The following is a 17,625-nucleotide window of genomic DNA, read 5'->3' on the forward strand; positions in this document are numbered from 1 at the left end:
GCTCGTTATTGCGTAAGCGTTAGAGGGACGCATTTGTGTTTCCATGACTGAGCACTGCTGGCGTGATGTCCCATAAAATTAGGCAGAAGTTCAAATCCCATTCTTCAACTGGAATTTAAAGAACCTTTTCCTTGCTGACACCATGGCTCCTCCAAATGCCTTGGCATATGACATGTACCAGAGGAAGGCAGCAGAGTTAGTTTCACAGGTAGGAGATGTTTTTTTTGTCCTGGGAATGATCTTAAGCTATACTGTTTTAACAAAAACTTGACAAATTACAGCAGAAACTCGTTGACTCTGTCCCAAATAATTTCTAAGCTTCACATCTGCAGTAGAAATTTTGTTATAAAAGTATTACTAATTTTTATTTTCTGCCTTTGTGAACTTAAACTACCACCTACCTTCCCCACCCCTTTTTAAGCAATGACATTATGTTCCTTTTTTTTTTTTTTTTTTAAACTTACAGTGTCACAGTTCTGTGAGTTCAAGCTGCAACATCAAAAACACAGAGCAGCTCTACAGAGCCAGGACAGTGTGGTCTAGCAAACAGACAGAACCTGACCTCTTCCACAGAAGAGGGAGTAGCTTTTTTGGCTACTATTAACAACTCAAATCCTTCCTCCTGCATAGGCTGGCATGGCAGGAGCTACTGCCTCACCTACCCAAGCAGAGCAGAAGCTGCTGCCTTCCTGTTGCTGTCAGCCAGTTACTCTGATTTTTTGATGTAAATCCTGCAAGTTTCGCATACACCTTTAGTTAAGCAGTATTTTCAAAGGATTAGTCTTACTCAGTTGTAGCTTTCCCTTTCCTCTTTTACAGACTGGGACAAGAGTACTTACTGCAGCTCCTGTTCTAGTATGTTTACAGTCACTCAGTGTTCAGTCAGGGCACCAAGTACAAAGGATTCAGGTTCACTGCAATTTTTTACCACCACTGCAGAAATAAAGCGATTTATTTTTGATAAAATTGTCATTAGTGCAATACATCTTAAAACAGAAGAATGAAATGAAAGTATTTACACATAACTTAAGCAACAAAGCCAACTGTGGTCTGAGGTCATTTTAGTATTTTTCAAAGTAAAAATAAGGCCAATAAAAACCCCTTCAAGTGTTCTTTATCCAACCTAATCGAACTTAAAAATTAACGATTGTCTACACGTACTGTTAAAAAGTACATGAGTTTCCAGACAAGCTCAGACATTTCACAGCAGAAAAAAACTTCCAGAGACAGAATTGTTCTTTTCTTCCGTAACACGTAGGTATTTTCAGAAGGCTGACAGACTTCCATTTCTCCTGGCTGAGAGACTTTCAGTGGATTGCATTTCACCTAGACAGGCAGAACTTTCTTCATCATGATTAAAGCAGTCGTACGTGCTCAACAAAGTACCATTTGCTGCTCTCTCATCTTTCCGCAAGGAGAGGGGCAGATTTGCTAGGGTGAAATTAACATCTTTGAAGGCATGCAATAAAAAGATCCCCACAATAATAGTCAGGAAGCCACTGAAGGTGCCAATAATGTCATCAGCCGCCATGTGTTGCCATTCCTTGAAAAGGATGGCAGAACAAGTTAAAACAGATGTTGTAAAGATTACATAATATATTGGCGTCACTATCGAAGTGTTGAATATATCCAGAGCCCTGTTTAAATAGTTGATCTGCGTGCTCACACAGACAATAAGGCTCAGCAGCAGAATCCAAGACAATGGATGTTCCAGCACAGGTTTTCCTGCAAAAAGTTCCTTTATAGCGATGCCCAAACCTTTTACACAGGAGACTGATAATGCTCCAATTACAGAGCAAATTGTTATGTACACGAGAATGTTGGTCTGTCCATGGCGAGGTCCCACCACAAATATTAGAATTAAAGACACAATGACAACAAGCGTTGCGAAGACCACAAAACCTGTGGTTGGGGAGGGAAAAAAAAAATATCTTGTTATTTACGTACGCTATCAAAAGCATCGTAGAGGTACCGAGAAAACACTCATTAACACTGCGATCGGCTCAGCTTAAACAGAAGAGTTCAGGATGTTTCGCATTACTCTTCCAACACCAAAGTTAAAACAATTTTATAGTAAGCTAGCTAAAACAAAGAATGAAACTCAGGCATGCTGTATTACCTTTACCAGTCTATCAGCAAGATGACTACAGGATTAGGTTGCCAATTGCGTTACACACAGACTCACTGAGGTGTAGCTGCCACTGGATACAGGCTTGTGTCTGAATGCTTTTTAGAGAGGTACGTTTTGGCACGCTGCTACATTCATCAGCAGATTTCCAATAAACAGGTCATTCCTCAAGATCAGCTTTTTAATCTCTGTGCTAGCTATTTCCTCCTGTTTAAAATGGGAATTGTCTTTGCATATATAGTATTTTGCAGATGTGTATTTGCGAGTGCCTCATCTTCCATGTAACCATGGGAGCTAGTCTGCAGGATTACTTTTCTCGGCAGACGCTTACCACAGCACCTACTTTCTCATTTTAAGGATAGCTCAAAGTTGGGCTTAGAGACTGACACACTTCAATTAAAATTTATAGAAGCTGCATTTATACAACTGTGCTGCTGCATTTGTTTAAACTGTCATCTCATTGGTTCACGTCAAGACACTTTGTTGAAGGCCAGACAAGTTCACTGGCATCATGCAAAGCTCCCTATGGAATTATGTCACAGAATTCAAATCTCTACTTCATTTTGACAACATGAAGCAGACACAGGCTATATTCCTGGAACTTGAAAGCAGCAGGAATGAAACTATAATAAAGAAACGATGGGCTGCGTACATATCAAGCCAGCATTTTTCTTACCTGGATCACCTAGTTTGTGGGACATTTCATTCAAAGTTTCTACTTCCTCCTCTTGTGGAGCGTGAATTACCATCACAGTTGATCCCAGTATACTTAGCAAACACCCTATTTTTCCATGTAGATTAAGTTTTTCATTTAAAAAGAAGGATGACAGAATGGCACTAAGAAGAAAAAAATGCACCAGCAAACATGGAATTAGTAATATCTCATTCATTTGCTCATCAACTTACAGGTTGCTTTGACTGTATGGGTCACTTACATACACAATGTGCAGCTTAAAAATAGCTACACAGTTTATTTTCTATCTCAAGGTACTTGCTATGGACAGAACTACCTGTTAATATTTGGCATCTCTCGCCAGAACCCCTTTTTCATGCTGCCCCCCAAAAAAACTCTGTATCTAAGCACTTGTAAAAGTAATTTTAAAAAGACAAAAATCTTAACTCTACTTAGGAATGAAAATACTATTCTGTTGTATACAACGCGTTTTTGAAATGCAGAAGATGATAGCTTTTCACAGATCGAGGTGTAGATGCATTGCTAGCACAGTCACTTCACATTTGCTAGCACATTGCTAGCACATTGCTAGCACAGTCACTTCACATTTGGAGAAACTTAAAGTTACTCCTGATGTTTATAAGCACTCTCTATTTATTATTACAGCATAATTCAGTGACATATTTCTAAATAAATATTTTACTTCTCTCTCTGAAATCACACTGCTTTCTGTTAGTGTTTCTTACCTTACAAGAACACTGAGAGCTCCTAAAGGAGTCACTAACGTAGCTGGTGCAAAAGCATAGGCAGCAAAGTTAGCTACTTCGCCAGCTCCCACTGCAGAGTAATAGTAATAATTAAAAAAAAGGAGTTAGGCTGTCTTACGCAACAAACTTGTGAATCAGAGCAAGTGTTCTTGTAGACACAAACATGCAGTAAGGGAACAATGGAAAATTCTAATGATAGCGTTCAGCTAACAGTACTAGCAGAACATACCCCTCCTCTCCCCTGCTATTATATTTTAAAATCAGGCTGGGGGACTACAACAGGTATTAAAATTAATTCAGCCAAATTAGAAGGTGTTTTATTTTGGTGTCTATGTTGTAGCTCCCCAGCCTGCCAACTTGAATCATGAACTGCTGCATGGAGAAATCGGCAACAGCAGGATACAGGGCAATGCATACATTAAGCCATAGTTACCTGAACACAGCCAGTAAGTCAAGAGTTTAAGCAATGCAAAAATAAAGTTCAGAAAAGAGACATCATCCCAAAATATGCTTCCCTCTAAAGAATCCTGTATATCTAAGCACTTCTCTGCTAAGACAAAAACCAGAATGCATATGCTAGCAAAGAGATACAGGAAGACCAACGTCTGCCTAGTTCCACTGCCCAAAGAGGGCAGTTAAATTAATGAAAGAACTTCTGGTGCAAGAGGCAATATATTAAGATCATTAGAGTTGCACCCATCAAATCACCAGATAGCATTACCATACTTCGTAGAATCCTCATCTCGCTCCTTTTTTGTAACCATTGCTGCCATCTGTGGTGTAGTTATTTACTTAAATTATATAATGCAGATTATATTTTTGATGCTTACTTGAGCATATTTTTGATACTTACTTGAAAGAAGTCCAGCCCACCACAGCCACTCCTTAAGGTATGCATGACCACCTTGACCTAAAATTGAAAGAATGTTTGCTACTCCATTAAAAACATACACCAACAAACACTAAGCCCTGTCACTGATAACATCACCAAAATAATTTTTGCAGCCCATGCCCTTAAAAACATGGGTAATCTTTTGATACTTAGGCTTTATAGTTAGAGGGGCTGAAATAAAACCTTCAAATTTCTGAAGTGCAAAGGCCTCCTACAGCCTACTTTGAAAACTAGTTATTTTATTTCTTTTGTATTAGAAATGGCACTGATGACCATATCTGCATGACCCTGAAAAAGAGTTCTTTCAACTCATTGTGATGACATGAAAAGCCAAGTTTTGTGTCTCTTATGAGAATGCTACTTTGTGGAAATCGTTTGTGGTTTATGCGGCTGATTACAAACATGTGAAATGCAGTCACACCTTCCCATTCCAAACCAGTAAGCATGAATTACCTATCTTGAGATCAATCATTCTTTACAAGCAGAGATGACAGGTACTGAATTAAAAATATTCAGATTCAACCCTCTGAATCATCTGAGGATGCTGCAACCGTCCTACCTAAATCTATCCTCTTTCAGTTTAAAATCATTGCCCCTTGTCCTGTTGCAACTGGGCCTGGTAAAAAGTCTCTCTTCATCTTTCTTATAAGCCCCCTGTAAGCTTGGAAAGGCCACAATAAGGTCTCCCTGGAGCCTCCTCTTCTCCAGGCTGAACAACCCCAACTCTCTCAGCCTTTCTTCACAGGAGAGTTGTTCCATCCCCCTGATCATTTTCGTGGCCCTCCTCTGGACCCACTCCAACGGGTCCATGTCTTTCTTGTGCTGGGGGCCCCAGAGCTGGACACAGTACTCCAGGTGGGATGTCATGAGAGCAGAGTAGAGGGGGAGAATCACCTCCCTCGACCTGCTGGCCGTGCTGCTTTTGATGCAGCCCAGGCTACGGCTGGCTTTCTGGGCTGCAAGTGCACGTTGCCGGCTCATGTCCAGTTCTTCATCCACCAGTACCCCCAAGTCCTTCTCCGCAGGGCTGCTCTCAAATCCATTCGCCCCCCAGTCTGTATGATACTGGGGATTGCCAGGTGCAGGACCTTGCACTTGGCCTTGTTGAACTTCATGAGGTTCGCACGGGCCCACCTCTCTGGCCTATCAAGGTCCCTCTGGATGGCATCCCGTCCCTCTAGCAAATCAACTGCACCACTCAGCTTGGTGTCATCTGCAAACTTGCTGAGCATGCACTCGATCCCACTGTCTGTGTCATTGGTGAAGATATTAAATAGTACTGGTTCCAGTATGAACCCTTGAGGGACACTATTCACTACATGTGATCATTATATGTGATTTTTAGTTTTCTAAACCAATCTCCTGACACTCAAATGCAGTTAATGTTCTCCTAAATTCACTTATTCAGGAGCGTAGATGTAGTTAAGAGTGCTGGTTCCAAGTTCAATTTGCAAGTACAATTCAGATTTAACTGACATGCGAAGGAATCATTCAACAAGTGTCCCTAGAGGGCATTACATGCAAATTAAACAGCATGTATCACACACAGAGTTAGGTGTATCTGACACCAGAGAAAAAACACATCAGCTCTGTGTTTTAGGTCTCATACACCTGTAACAAACAAAAAAAAGTCAACACAAGATCATAGGTTTAGTAAACTTCTGTTAAACAGCAAAACTTAAACGTCAGCAAGTTTCTTAAACCTGTATTTACCTGCTCTCATGGAGCCTTTCCTAGCTAACCGGAGAAGGCCTTTCTTTTTCAGGATGAAACTTCCTCCAATGAAAATGCTGGAACTCATAGCCAACACCAGACCAATGCAGAAGTCATATCTCCCACGAGTTTGGCTCATCTCGTAAACTACTAAAGACTGTCACATTGATCAATGAACAGTAGAACTTCTGTTACTCAACACAAGATGATGCAACACTGAAACCTGAGCAAAATAAACACATCAAAATTAAATTACTAGAAATACATACTGTATAGGAAAATCCTCAACAGCTCATGTGACTGATTCTCCTGTGAATGGTCTCTGCTATGAGTGTTTAAAAAAAATAGGCAATCTTTGAAGCATGTGTAAGCTTGAACCATGGATGAGTGACATTAACAAGTCTGAACACACGGAAGGGCTTCCGACCTGGCATACAGAAACCTAAACCCGAACAAATAAAAGTTCTTTGAAAAAAGTTAAAGAAAGCTTAAAGATGTGTGATTTATTTTTCTTTTCATTAACTACACAGATCTATGTCTGGCACACCATGTAACTGACAATACTGATCAAACAATTACAATTACTTACATTGAAATCAGTTTGTAAGAGAGTTTGGGAACAGCCACAGCATTTCTTCCATATAAACTCACTAGAAAAATGAAAGAGAAGATTAAAATGGGTGTTTAATCATATCGTAATTTCCCCAACACAAACAAGCTTGAGATGTATGTGCAGGCATTTACTCTCTAACAAACAGGGAAATCTGGAACAAAAAATAAGGCATCTGTTTGTTGATATATTTCACAAAGAGTTTCCCATATCTGTATGAAGCATCTTTTCAGCTTAGCTACAGTAACTATTAGAAGTTTACAGTTTAAAAGCTTTCACCTAGCCTGCTAAGACTCCAAATTTAGTTAGGATCCAGATTTTACATATTCAACCTCCAGCTTAACAAAATTTATTTCCGTGCATCTTTTCTCCTGTTACAAGCTGCAACGAGGATATCCTGGATTCCATCCAACACACAAGATTTTGAATTTAAGGTATCTCTATAAAAAACTTTTAAACTGAAGAACAAAAAGCTCAAAGTACTTTCAAGGTGATTAACCTCTCTATAGTATGAGGGCAAATGAAAACTATTTTTAGGCTTTGATTTCAAGACAACTGATAATCATGACAGTATAGAGAACTGCTCTAAAGGAAGAAAACACCTATAGATAAAACAATTTTTATTTCCTGGGAACACCAATCACAGATGTGCCAAGACTAGCATTTAGTTCCCTAAACAATTATTTTCCAGATACTCAGAAGCATGGCATATGACATAACATGCATTAATAAGCTTTTGATTTAAAAGTAAAAGGGGGTAAAGAAGAGGATGGAATAAAATGTTTCCATTTCAGTGCTTATTGGAATCTGAATTCCACAGCTTTAATGTTGAGATACAGCAGCAGCTTCCCCAGGCAGGAGTACAATACTGGTGTCAAGGCACTGCAATATCAAGCGCCCTTTTTCACGCCCAGGCAGAGATGGATGCCCCCGCTGGGAGTCCAGGACTAGATAAAATCATATTCCAGTCTGCCACACCAGTTCACAGTTCTGATTCCTGCACCTGTTTCTTCAAAACCTGATTTCTTCCACAACTACCTTTCCCTGTACGTTCTTGCTTCCAACTTTGACTTTCCCCGAGGGAAAACCTAACAGAGAGCTACAGGTAGGTTAACATTAAAACTGAACACAGAACCTCTTACTTGGATCCAGTTAGGCTGTGAAAAAGTATAGGAAAATAGTCCCATTTAATAAGCACTCAACATGGCACTATTCAAAATGCTGCAAGATCCACAGTTCAAAATTCTCAAATCCTCTTCCCTTAACCCTTGCATAGTAATTTTTAATATCTTGTTTTGTAGGAAAAATTTAAGTAAATGAACTGCTTTCATTTCCTAGCAACTTTTAAAAATAAACTTAAGTAGATTCTTGCATGATACAAAATTCGTATCAAACAAAACGAAAAAAGACAAATCAAACTGCATCAAATATTTCTCTGGTTTTGAATTCAAAGCAAGATTTTCAGTCCCCTGAAGAACAAAGGCATTTTTTAATGCAAGGAAAAGACATCAAGAGACTTTTGTGACTGTTCTCTCTACCCTCTTTTCTAGCAGTCACACTATTCAGCTAATCAAGCTAAGAGTGCTCGTCTAGCTCCAGCTGGTGTAAAATGGGATACTGGTATAGCATCACCTGGGGCAGGTGGGCTTCTTTTGCTGAGCTTTTCTACAATACTAGTGTTTTCAACAGTTGCTACTCTAGTTATATTACTAATGGGAGTATTTTTACCAGTGTAGCTTTTTACTAAAACAGAACTCCCCATACTGGCAAAACCACTTTTTTTCTTCTCTCCCTGGCTTGCATAGCTTCATCTACACAAAAACATTTCCAACAGAGGTAAAGCGCATCAGTTAGTCCCATCTTGACATCTTCCACCCACTGCATTTCAGAGACAATAGAAGCAGCACAGGCTGCTTTTCTTTGGAGTAGAGGAAGAATTTGATTGCAGAAGAATGAGGAAAACTTCCGAGCTAACAGGTAATTTTCTGAATTTAGACTGAAAAACACCCTAAGGATGCTACACTTCAAAACTAGTAGTTCTACCCTCCCCCATATCCCAAATACATTAAAGAGCTTTTGATTCCCTGTCAACCACTTCGTTAATCTTCTAAACGACTCAAATCTTAATCACTTCTTCACATAAATTACTGCTAGCTCTTCTTTCTAAGTTTATTTGTCCTCACAGACATGACCAGTCCCATTTCTGCTTGGGCTGGACTGCCATATTCCATCTAAGGTTTGTACAGATGTCTACATTTGTTGACCATTTCTGCCGCACAGTCATGGTGAACCAACTCCTCTCTGAAGAGATTTGGTTCACTGCATGCAGCGCAGATCTAATTTGCCCGTGTAGAACTGACATGTATAGCTGCAAAGTCAAAGCAATAGCAGGCACAGGAGGTTTTACACTTCAGGAAATCAGTAGTTTAATTCAAACCCTAAGACCTGGTAAAAGAAGAGGAACTAATGTGTCCTTATAAATATCATCAAGAAAAATTATTATGTTTGGAAATAAGAAAAAGAAAATGCCATGAAATGAGCAGTTTCTGGAATGAATACTCCTCTCACATTTCAGCTTTGGGACATGCCAAAGCTGTCCCACTCCAGCAGCCAGGGCCACTATTAAGTTATAACCAGGAGGGAAGACAGAAAATGTAGGAGTTAAACAAAGCTGCCAGTGGTTTTAGTTGTATTTGGTGTAGTTCTGCAAAGGTTCTTTAATCAAGGTCACAGCTCATTTTCACACAGAGAGTATTTCATCCATCCAAGACTAGCAGGTTCACGGAGGAATACTAGTTTGCTGCTCTGATTTCAGAGATGTAATGAGGGGATGAGACTTTCCTATCCACAGAAGCTGCAACATTTACAATGCCTCGAAGAACCACCCATTTACGAACTGCCTGTGGATCATGTAGTATCATGAGTCATAACTCTCAGTGTGCAACAGTACAATGACAGACAACACAGGGAACGTATACTGAGTTTGAAGGTTATCAGACAGGGAGAGATGGAGAAAAAGCTTTCTGAAAAAAACTGCGGGACATAAGCAAGTCCAGATTAGCCACAAAGTTTGCTTGCTTATTTTTAAGATGTAACCGAGAAGTATCACAAATGCTGACAAGATACAGACTCTCTGGTCTAAAATACAAGGTAACGCTTGTCTCTTTGCTCAAAAGTCCTTTTCTCCCAAAAGCAGCACATACACAGTGCTCAAAAGATGTTATATATTTATTGTAACAAGTAAGCTCTCTAAATATTCAGAAACACTAAAAGTAGTGTCATGAGATGAAATAATATTTTACATTTAAAAGCAGATAAGCATAAGTAAGTATGAGGGAGTTATCAGCCAAAGAAAATTAGTATCACTTCCACAAGCTGTATGTTGTATGGAAGGAATAATTATAGTTGGTAAAAGTAAACACGGTGGATTGTTCCAACTTTGCCTACTTGGCCACCAGCCCTCAAGAGTTCAGTAGACAGTCTTTTCTCCTAGAAGTAATCTAAATATATGCTAAAATATTTAAATGCTAGAACTCACCATTTTCTTGTCTAACAACTGATCTTAACTGTGAATAGGATGATGTCACTAAGCTAAAAAGGACCTTAACAGGCCATGCACTTCAATGCTTTGCCACGTAAAGCATCATTCACTGCTGCTCCTCATTACAGATAATTCAGCCAAGCTTCTCCCGGGAAATACTTACGAAGGAAACGTCACAAACACTGCAGCCATGCTTTGATGCTGTTAGGAACTCTAATTATCTAATGATCTTCATCTAGATCTTCACTTTGACTACCAAAGCCCGTTATGTTTGTCCACTCTGGACTTGGAAAAGATACAACTCCCTTTATCTTTGCACCCGTATCTTAACATTACTCTGCAAGGTACGTGCTTGGCGCTTCCTGCTGTGCCACCCTCTGGGTCCTTTCCCAATAGCCCACTTTTTTTTTTTTAAAGAAGTGCAACTCCCAAAGCCGCATACAGTATTTTAGCTGAGTTATTATTACTTCCGCAATACTATACTTCTTTTCATACAACCAAAAATGGGTGGTTTTCTTAGCCCTTCCCGAGCAGTCATCTACTGTTGACTCATCTTCAACTTCTCTATTAGTATAACCTCTAAATTCTTTTCTACAGAACTACTGTTCTCTAAACTGCATTTGTATAGCAAGTTATTCCTGCCTGGGTGTAATAACTTTCATTTACTTCTATAAAAAAGCAGGTCTTTTTTTCAGATATGTTTCCTGAAAATACTCATCTGAGTTTACACACTGGCAACCTTTCCCTGCTCAATGCCATTAATTATTTTTCGTCCTTTCAGCCATATCATTAATATTAAAAAGCACAAGATTCGGACGTGACTCACACGGAAGAATTTTTAAACAAAGGCCTGTTTTGACAAGACATTAGTAATAGTTACTCCAAGTACAGCCATTTAGCATTTTTTGAACTGTTCTGTGGTATTTTATTTTCAATTCTGCTTATTTACAAGAGCTCCATGAGAAGTTTCATGTTTCTAGCATTGAAATAGAGTACCTATTTAATGCCCTTCTAGCCATAAAGCTTTTCATGGAAGAAAAAGGGGTTGAATCAACAAGTTGCTTTTAACAAATACACATTGACTACTATTTGTCACATTGACGATTATGTGTTCCCTTCTTTCTTTCCACAGGCATAAAACCACAGGAAACAAAACCACTCCCTAACAACAAAAATCCAAATGTTCAGTGATGAGCCTTTCAAAGGCTCACGATACATACCAATTTTGTTCAAAAATCCAGAGGCATTCACTTCTTAAATAATTCAAATGTTAGGTTTCTAAAATATAAGTTAAAAATAACATTAATTGGCATTTTAAGAATTCAGCTAAAAAAATTATGTCCATCATTTCAAGTTAATTTCATTTTCATGCATGACACACAAGGCTGTACATTGTCTCATCTATGCTTTAAAAAGAGACGGGATTTTTGTTTTAAAAACACTTGAAAAACAAAGTAGTGTGATTTTAAATTTGATCTTCCTTAGGTATATCTCACCTGAAGCGTTACAGTTCTTTTCATCCCTTTGCTTTTCACTTCACTAATCAAAGAAACTAACTTGCAATCTCAGCTATTCTTTAGAAGGTAACATGCTAAAGTTGAACTGAAATACTACCCTAGTCCTTTCAGTTTTGTTCTGTAACTTAACTGCTAATGCACTTTTATTACAAAAACTGATATAAAGTTTTAATTACTGGCTTTGTTATGGTGAGTTTTCAGAGGATGTTTATATACAGAACTCTCGGGTGGCAAGGAATATGAACACAGAAATATTCTCAGTAAGATTACTAAAATCTCCAAAATACACCTAACTCTTTAATCCAAATCTTCCTCAGTTATGTTCTGTCCACTCTTGAACATATCTTTTAAACACAAGTATAGAGAAAACATTGAAAAGACAGATATAACACAGCATTAAGATAAAAGAGCTGCTGGTTCGAAACTTAGTCACGTGCATCTTTAAAAGGCCAAGATGCACGCATACAGTACCTAAAGATTCTGTATATATTATCTAGGAAAGAGTACCTTCAATTTTGCACTGTAAATCTGTCCCAATAAGATACAGTTTTCCAGCTTTGTCAAAGTTAAATGAGTGTGCAAACTTACACACATAATTATTTACATATTACATAGGCAAGGTAAAAAAAATTAATTTGTTTATAAAGATGTTATATATATGCATATATATAATATAATGTTAGATGCACTAGCACAAGTACTCAGAAAGCAAAACATACATAGTTGCCTATTTAAAAAGTTTTAGTTAAATTGTGGGGAAACTTATCCTTTACAGCAGATTTCTATTAATAAAGCAAGAGCAACAAGCATTCCATTTTAAGAAACAGGAGAAAACAAGAAAAATGCCACACTAAATATTTTTGTACATCTTATTCTTTGTATTTGCTATTTGTAGTTATTCTCTTCTATAAAAAGAACGACCTTCCATTAAAGCATTTTCACATAAAACTAAAAAGTATCTTCACTAAAACAGAGTGCTATTCATTAAGTGAACACCAGCTACAGAGGGTGCTTTATAGCTGATACTGTATTGACTGTATTTCCCAGAAGTCTATGAAAACAGACTCAAGATAAGAGTAGACGACATGACTTGCTTCATCTTTGCTGTACCTAGTACACTAGCTCCCCTCTCAGTAGGATGAGTCACCAGCACAGGTTCACTGAAGTATTTAAGTATTACTTAGTATTTAAGACAGGCAGTTTCAAATTTAAGATAACTGAATAAGTTAAAGTCAAATCTGGACATTAGTCACTGTCATTCCTTTGACATGACTGATAACCTGTTATAACCTGCTTTCTATTTGCTGGGATTTTATCCTGAGAATTAATAACTTCAATGAAAGCAGAACTGATGTGACACTGAATTCTAAATACAATGATACTGATGAAAACTTACGCAATAATCTCCTATCAACAAACATGTTACCCTTCAGGGAAAAAAAAACCTAACTGTATGAGGCACATCAAAAGCATTCAGAAAGAGCCATGATGACTTACGTTTATTATGTTTTAATTAGAAAAAATGTTAAAGATATTGCTGGAAAATGGAGGAAGTTGACTGGTTGGAAAAAAAAAAAAGATCAGAAAAAAAATCAGGGACTAAAGAGTCAGACCCAGCCTGTATCTTCACAGTATAAGAATGAACACAAATCATTCCGAACTACAATGCAAAACTAAAATTATTTTTTTCCACCGCAAACTAAAGCGCTGCCAGGACTCTGAAGTCCTGCTGAAGTTGATTTGGAACCAAGCTGCACAACCCTCAACCTCAGCTCAACTCAATCCTGAACCAAACCACAAAGACAAACTGGTTTAGCTCCCTGATTAACAACACGCACACTCCATTAAGAAGTACAACAGCTCTGGAGCTCTGGCGGAACTAGCGTCCTGTAGCTTGCCAATTCTGTCCAGTTAGAGAACCTAACAAACATCCGGATTTATTTTGTTGAATCTTGGCCTTCTGAGCCCAAACCACAGCAAGTTTCCCACTGCGGAGAAACCAACACGGCGAAGGCCTCCTTGAGCTTCTGCAGCCAGGTTCAACGCCCGGAGCCGTGACAGCCACGCAACCACCGCCGCCCGCCCGGAGGCAGCACGGCTCACCCCGGCCTGCTCGTTCCTCACCCGCAGCGCTTCCCCACAGCGCCGAACGCCAAGGACCTTGCGCGGCTCAGGGGGAGGGGGCCGAGGCGGGGAGGGAGGCACCCAGGCACCGGCGCTCCCGAGGCAGCATCAGGAAGGTAGGCAGCAGCCGGAACAGCCGGGGACCCTAAGCGGCTGGGCCGGCCCGGAGGCGCGGGCAGGGCCCCTCCCGGCCGGGCGGGCCGCGGCCGCACGTGGGGGCGGGGACGCGCCTCGCGCCCGCAGGCACCGCCCCCCCCCTCCCTCCCCGCGCCTCGCACCCCCAACCACCGCCTCCTCTACTCACCCCGCCCTCCGAGGGGCCGGCCGGGCCCGCCACCGCCCCCGCCCCTCGGACAGCCCGCGACCAGCCGGGCCCCCTCCCCCCGGCGGGCCCGCCCGCCTCTTGCCGGTTACCTGCCGTCACCGCCCCTCACATCCCCGCCGGGAGGGGCCCCGCGGCCGCCGCCGCGCGCGGACAAAGAGGAGGAGAGGGGGGAGGGGGAGGCCGGAGCGGGCGGTGGGAGGGGCCGGTGCCCGCGCGCTCCACCGCCATGAGGGGAGGGGGGGGACGGGACCGGCAGTGGGGCGCGGCGGGCAACGACGGCGGGAGGCGAGCGCAGACGGCGTCCTGGGCCCGGGCGCCCCCTCCCCGCTGATTCCGGCAGCGCCCGCCGGAAGGGGCGCGGCCCGGCCCAGAGCGAGGCAGCGGCAGGGGCGGGCGCCCCGCCCATCTCGGGTCACGTGCTTCTTCCCGTAGCCCCTCCCCCTCCATTCCGCGGGGGCGTTGCCGTTAACTGCCCCGCCGCCCCCGCGGTCACAGGTGGGCGTCCGGACAGCGGCAGCCCGGGGCAAGGCGGGCCAGCGCTTCCCCCCGGGACCGGGGAAAAACTCGCCGTGGAAAGGGCTCTGCCTTAGCCAGCGTCGGCGCCGGTTTTTCAGATACCCTGTCATGGATGGCGGGCAGCGTCTGGCGGCGACGCCGTTGAGACACAAAGCTGTGTCTAGTTCATTCCCGTGTCCTGCCTCAGGCACTCCCGCCAAAATCCATGTTACCCAGTTTTTACATTCTCACAGAAAATAAATACTTACACTTAACAAACCATACGCAGTAAGGGAAAGAGGCATTTTACAGGGTTGCATAAGTGGCATGGTTTATTAATCTACTTAATTCACACTCTTACTGCTTTACAACCAAAAATGCTTTAATCTCCTATGAAGCAGAATTGATGCACGTGGTTAGACAAATATTTCTCCTCAGTGAAGAGCTTTTGAAACGATCGTAAGAAGCTTCAGACTCCGAGGGCTCTTCGGTTTCCTCAGAACTATTTAAACAAGCTTTACAAAGCTGCAGTGTAACATTGGGTCTAAGTAACCTAACACTGCAAGTGTATACGTGTGGGAGCTCCACATGGAAGACGCAACTCTACATTTTCCAATAGGACGGGACTGCTTTGTCGCATCCCTTGGTGACAACAGTTTCTTCTTCCTTCCTTGGGATTTGTGTTGATATTATAATCTGCACAAGCAGCTGCTTCATTTTCACTAGACTTGGAAACAAAAGCAGAGAAGAAATCTTGGCTTTCCCTCACAGGATACCCATAACAAAGCTATTCCTCATAACATTACCTGCTGCATTGTTTCTCATTAAAAATGGTCCGTCACTCTGTCACAAAAATAAAATTTCTACGCCACTCAAAGCAAATGGATAAATTTTAGGCCTATTTTATGCCCTAAGGCAACATTTCATTCCCCAATTTAAAACTAGCCTAGTATTCATGACATGAACTTTGCACTTGCGAAGTAGTTTTTTATGTGTGTGTGTGTATATATATATATATAAAAATACATTTTTTATATATAAAAACCATATGCAGTTGTTACCTATGTAATTACACAGTAGGAGGCTGGTTTTACAAGACACCAAAACTGTGGAGTCTTTGAAAAACTTCGACAGCTAGTGAAAAGGATTCCTCAAATGGATTAAAAAAAAATTAGCAACTGTACCACCTAAAACAGTAAATGGATCATGTAAGTACCAATATCCAAGACAGTTTAAAGGAGCTAAAGAAATTAATGTGCCTGTGATCATGCCAAATTTTGGAAACACATACACATACATATTTCTGAGTTAAACGGTAATGGTGTCTGAAGCCAGTGAATTTAGTCTTCTCCTTCCACTCTCCTCTGCTTCTACTCTCCTGTCTTCCCAACCAATCTAAAACAATACTGACGAGAATAAACACCTGAAAATATTAACTGAACTCCTTTAAGCATTACAGACTCTTGTGGGACTTCAGTCATTATCTGTTAATCATCTTCCTCATGTTTCTTCAGTTCACGTAACATACTGTCATCTGTTCACACAAAATAAGAATTTTTGTAAGTGCTCTCAATTTGGCACAAATCATTAAATTTTTACTTCAAAGCCAGGGGTTGTGCTCAAAGCATCTCTGAATCATTTACAACAGCACGGTACTTCAGGCATGTTTGCAGAGTATCTGGAAGGAACTCCAAATATCAGAGCGGTGGTGACCTGCCTAACCTAACCCGTTCTTGTCAGGTAACTCAGCAGCGCAATCCATCTTTGTGCTCAATGGATTGCACAAGAGAGGTCAGCTAGTGTAGATACTTGTGCAAGGCTACGGACGGGATGTTTTAGGGCACAGTATCTACTATGTGTATGAACAACTCATAAGATTTAAAAAGGACAAAGAGCAAAAACGCCACCCACACCACCTTGGGAAACATTACTGGGTCAGCAGGTAGCCTAGCTTGTGTTGCACACCGACTGACCCTCGTGCAGGAATTTCCAACTGCGTACACGCAGTGAAGGGGTTGCGATGGAAGCCGCCGCACCCCAGCTGCCCAGAGCTGCTCTCTGGTACACAGCCCCTGGGCAGAACGGTGCCAGCTGGTAGAGATTTAGAGCATCCCACCAGGGTGGTGAATTCAGTGAGGTCTGCCCCTGGCAGAAAATTGAGCAGGGAATCGGGCAGAGTCCTGTAACAGGGTCTCTGCTGGCCAAGTCCCTGCTGCATTTAATGAAGACAGCTGAGCAGAACAAGAAGCCATGTCTGCGAGTCTACTCGTACAACAGTTGCACTGTCACATAGAAGGGACTTAAGAGACCCTGCTTAAGACTTAAGCTCTTCGAAGAAACCCTAGAAAAATCAATGGGACTTTTTTTTTCTTTTGGCACTATCAGATTTTGGTCTTTAACGCTCTTCCCAGATGAACTGTGTGGGTGAGATACATACACTCAGCATCGGTTACGTCCCAGACTTTCAGCGATAACGGTAGTGTAAATGGCATACTTGCTGTCCTGGTTTTGGCTGGGATAGAGTTAAATTTCTTCCTAGTGCTGTGTTTTGGCTGCCTGCCAGGTTAAACCACCACACTTGCCTTCACCACAATGCTGCCTTAAGGCCTAACTCCAGAGATGCACGAGAAAGGAAAGCCTCTCTAGTTTTCTGGTCTATGTACATTGCATTAATACCATCAACACGTTTAAAAATAAAATTGCAATGACATACCAAGTAAAGAATCCATGCCAATCTTTTCCACTGCATACAACATTTTATATTGGAGAGGAGCTAATTTCCTTGTTTAAAAATAACTTTCAGTTTTGACCAGCAGCAATACTGATGCACTCCCTAAAAC

General features: G+C 41.3%; 1 protein-coding gene across 5 annotated transcripts; it reads right to left on the bottom strand.

Annotated features, from left to right (window-relative positions):
- Positions 1-934: 934 nt before the first annotated feature.
- On the bottom strand, positions 935-14,655 carry NIPA2 (NIPA magnesium transporter 2). 5 transcript variants are annotated; one of them, XM_075134755.1, is made up of 8 exons: positions 14,380-14,655; positions 11,545-11,602; positions 6,763-6,823; positions 6,174-6,396; positions 4,422-4,478; positions 3,548-3,638; positions 2,805-2,965; positions 935-1,902 (listed from the first exon to the last, which is right to left on the bottom strand). In XM_075134755.1, exons 4-8 carry the CDS (start codon positions 6,310-6,312, stop codon positions 1,265-1,267), a joined length of 1,086 nt encoding a protein of 361 aa, XP_074990856.1. In that variant the 5' UTR covers positions 6,313-6,396; positions 6,763-6,823; positions 11,545-11,602; positions 14,380-14,655; the 3' UTR covers positions 935-1,264. The 5 variants fall into 5 exon arrangements, with proteins under 5 accessions (XP_074990856.1, XP_074990864.1, XP_074990838.1 ...); XM_075134763.1 differs by lacking the exon at positions 14,380-14,655 and adding an exon at positions 13,966-14,179; XM_075134737.1 differs by lacking the exon at positions 11,545-11,602.
- Between the last annotated feature and the right edge of the window lie 2,970 nt (positions 14,656-17,625).

The sequence above is a fragment of the Calonectris borealis genome, chromosome 1 (assembly GCF_964195595.1).
Source record: "Calonectris borealis chromosome 1, bCalBor7.hap1.2, whole genome shotgun sequence".
NCBI classification, from domain to species: Eukaryota; Metazoa; Chordata; class Aves; order Procellariiformes; family Procellariidae; genus Calonectris; species Calonectris borealis.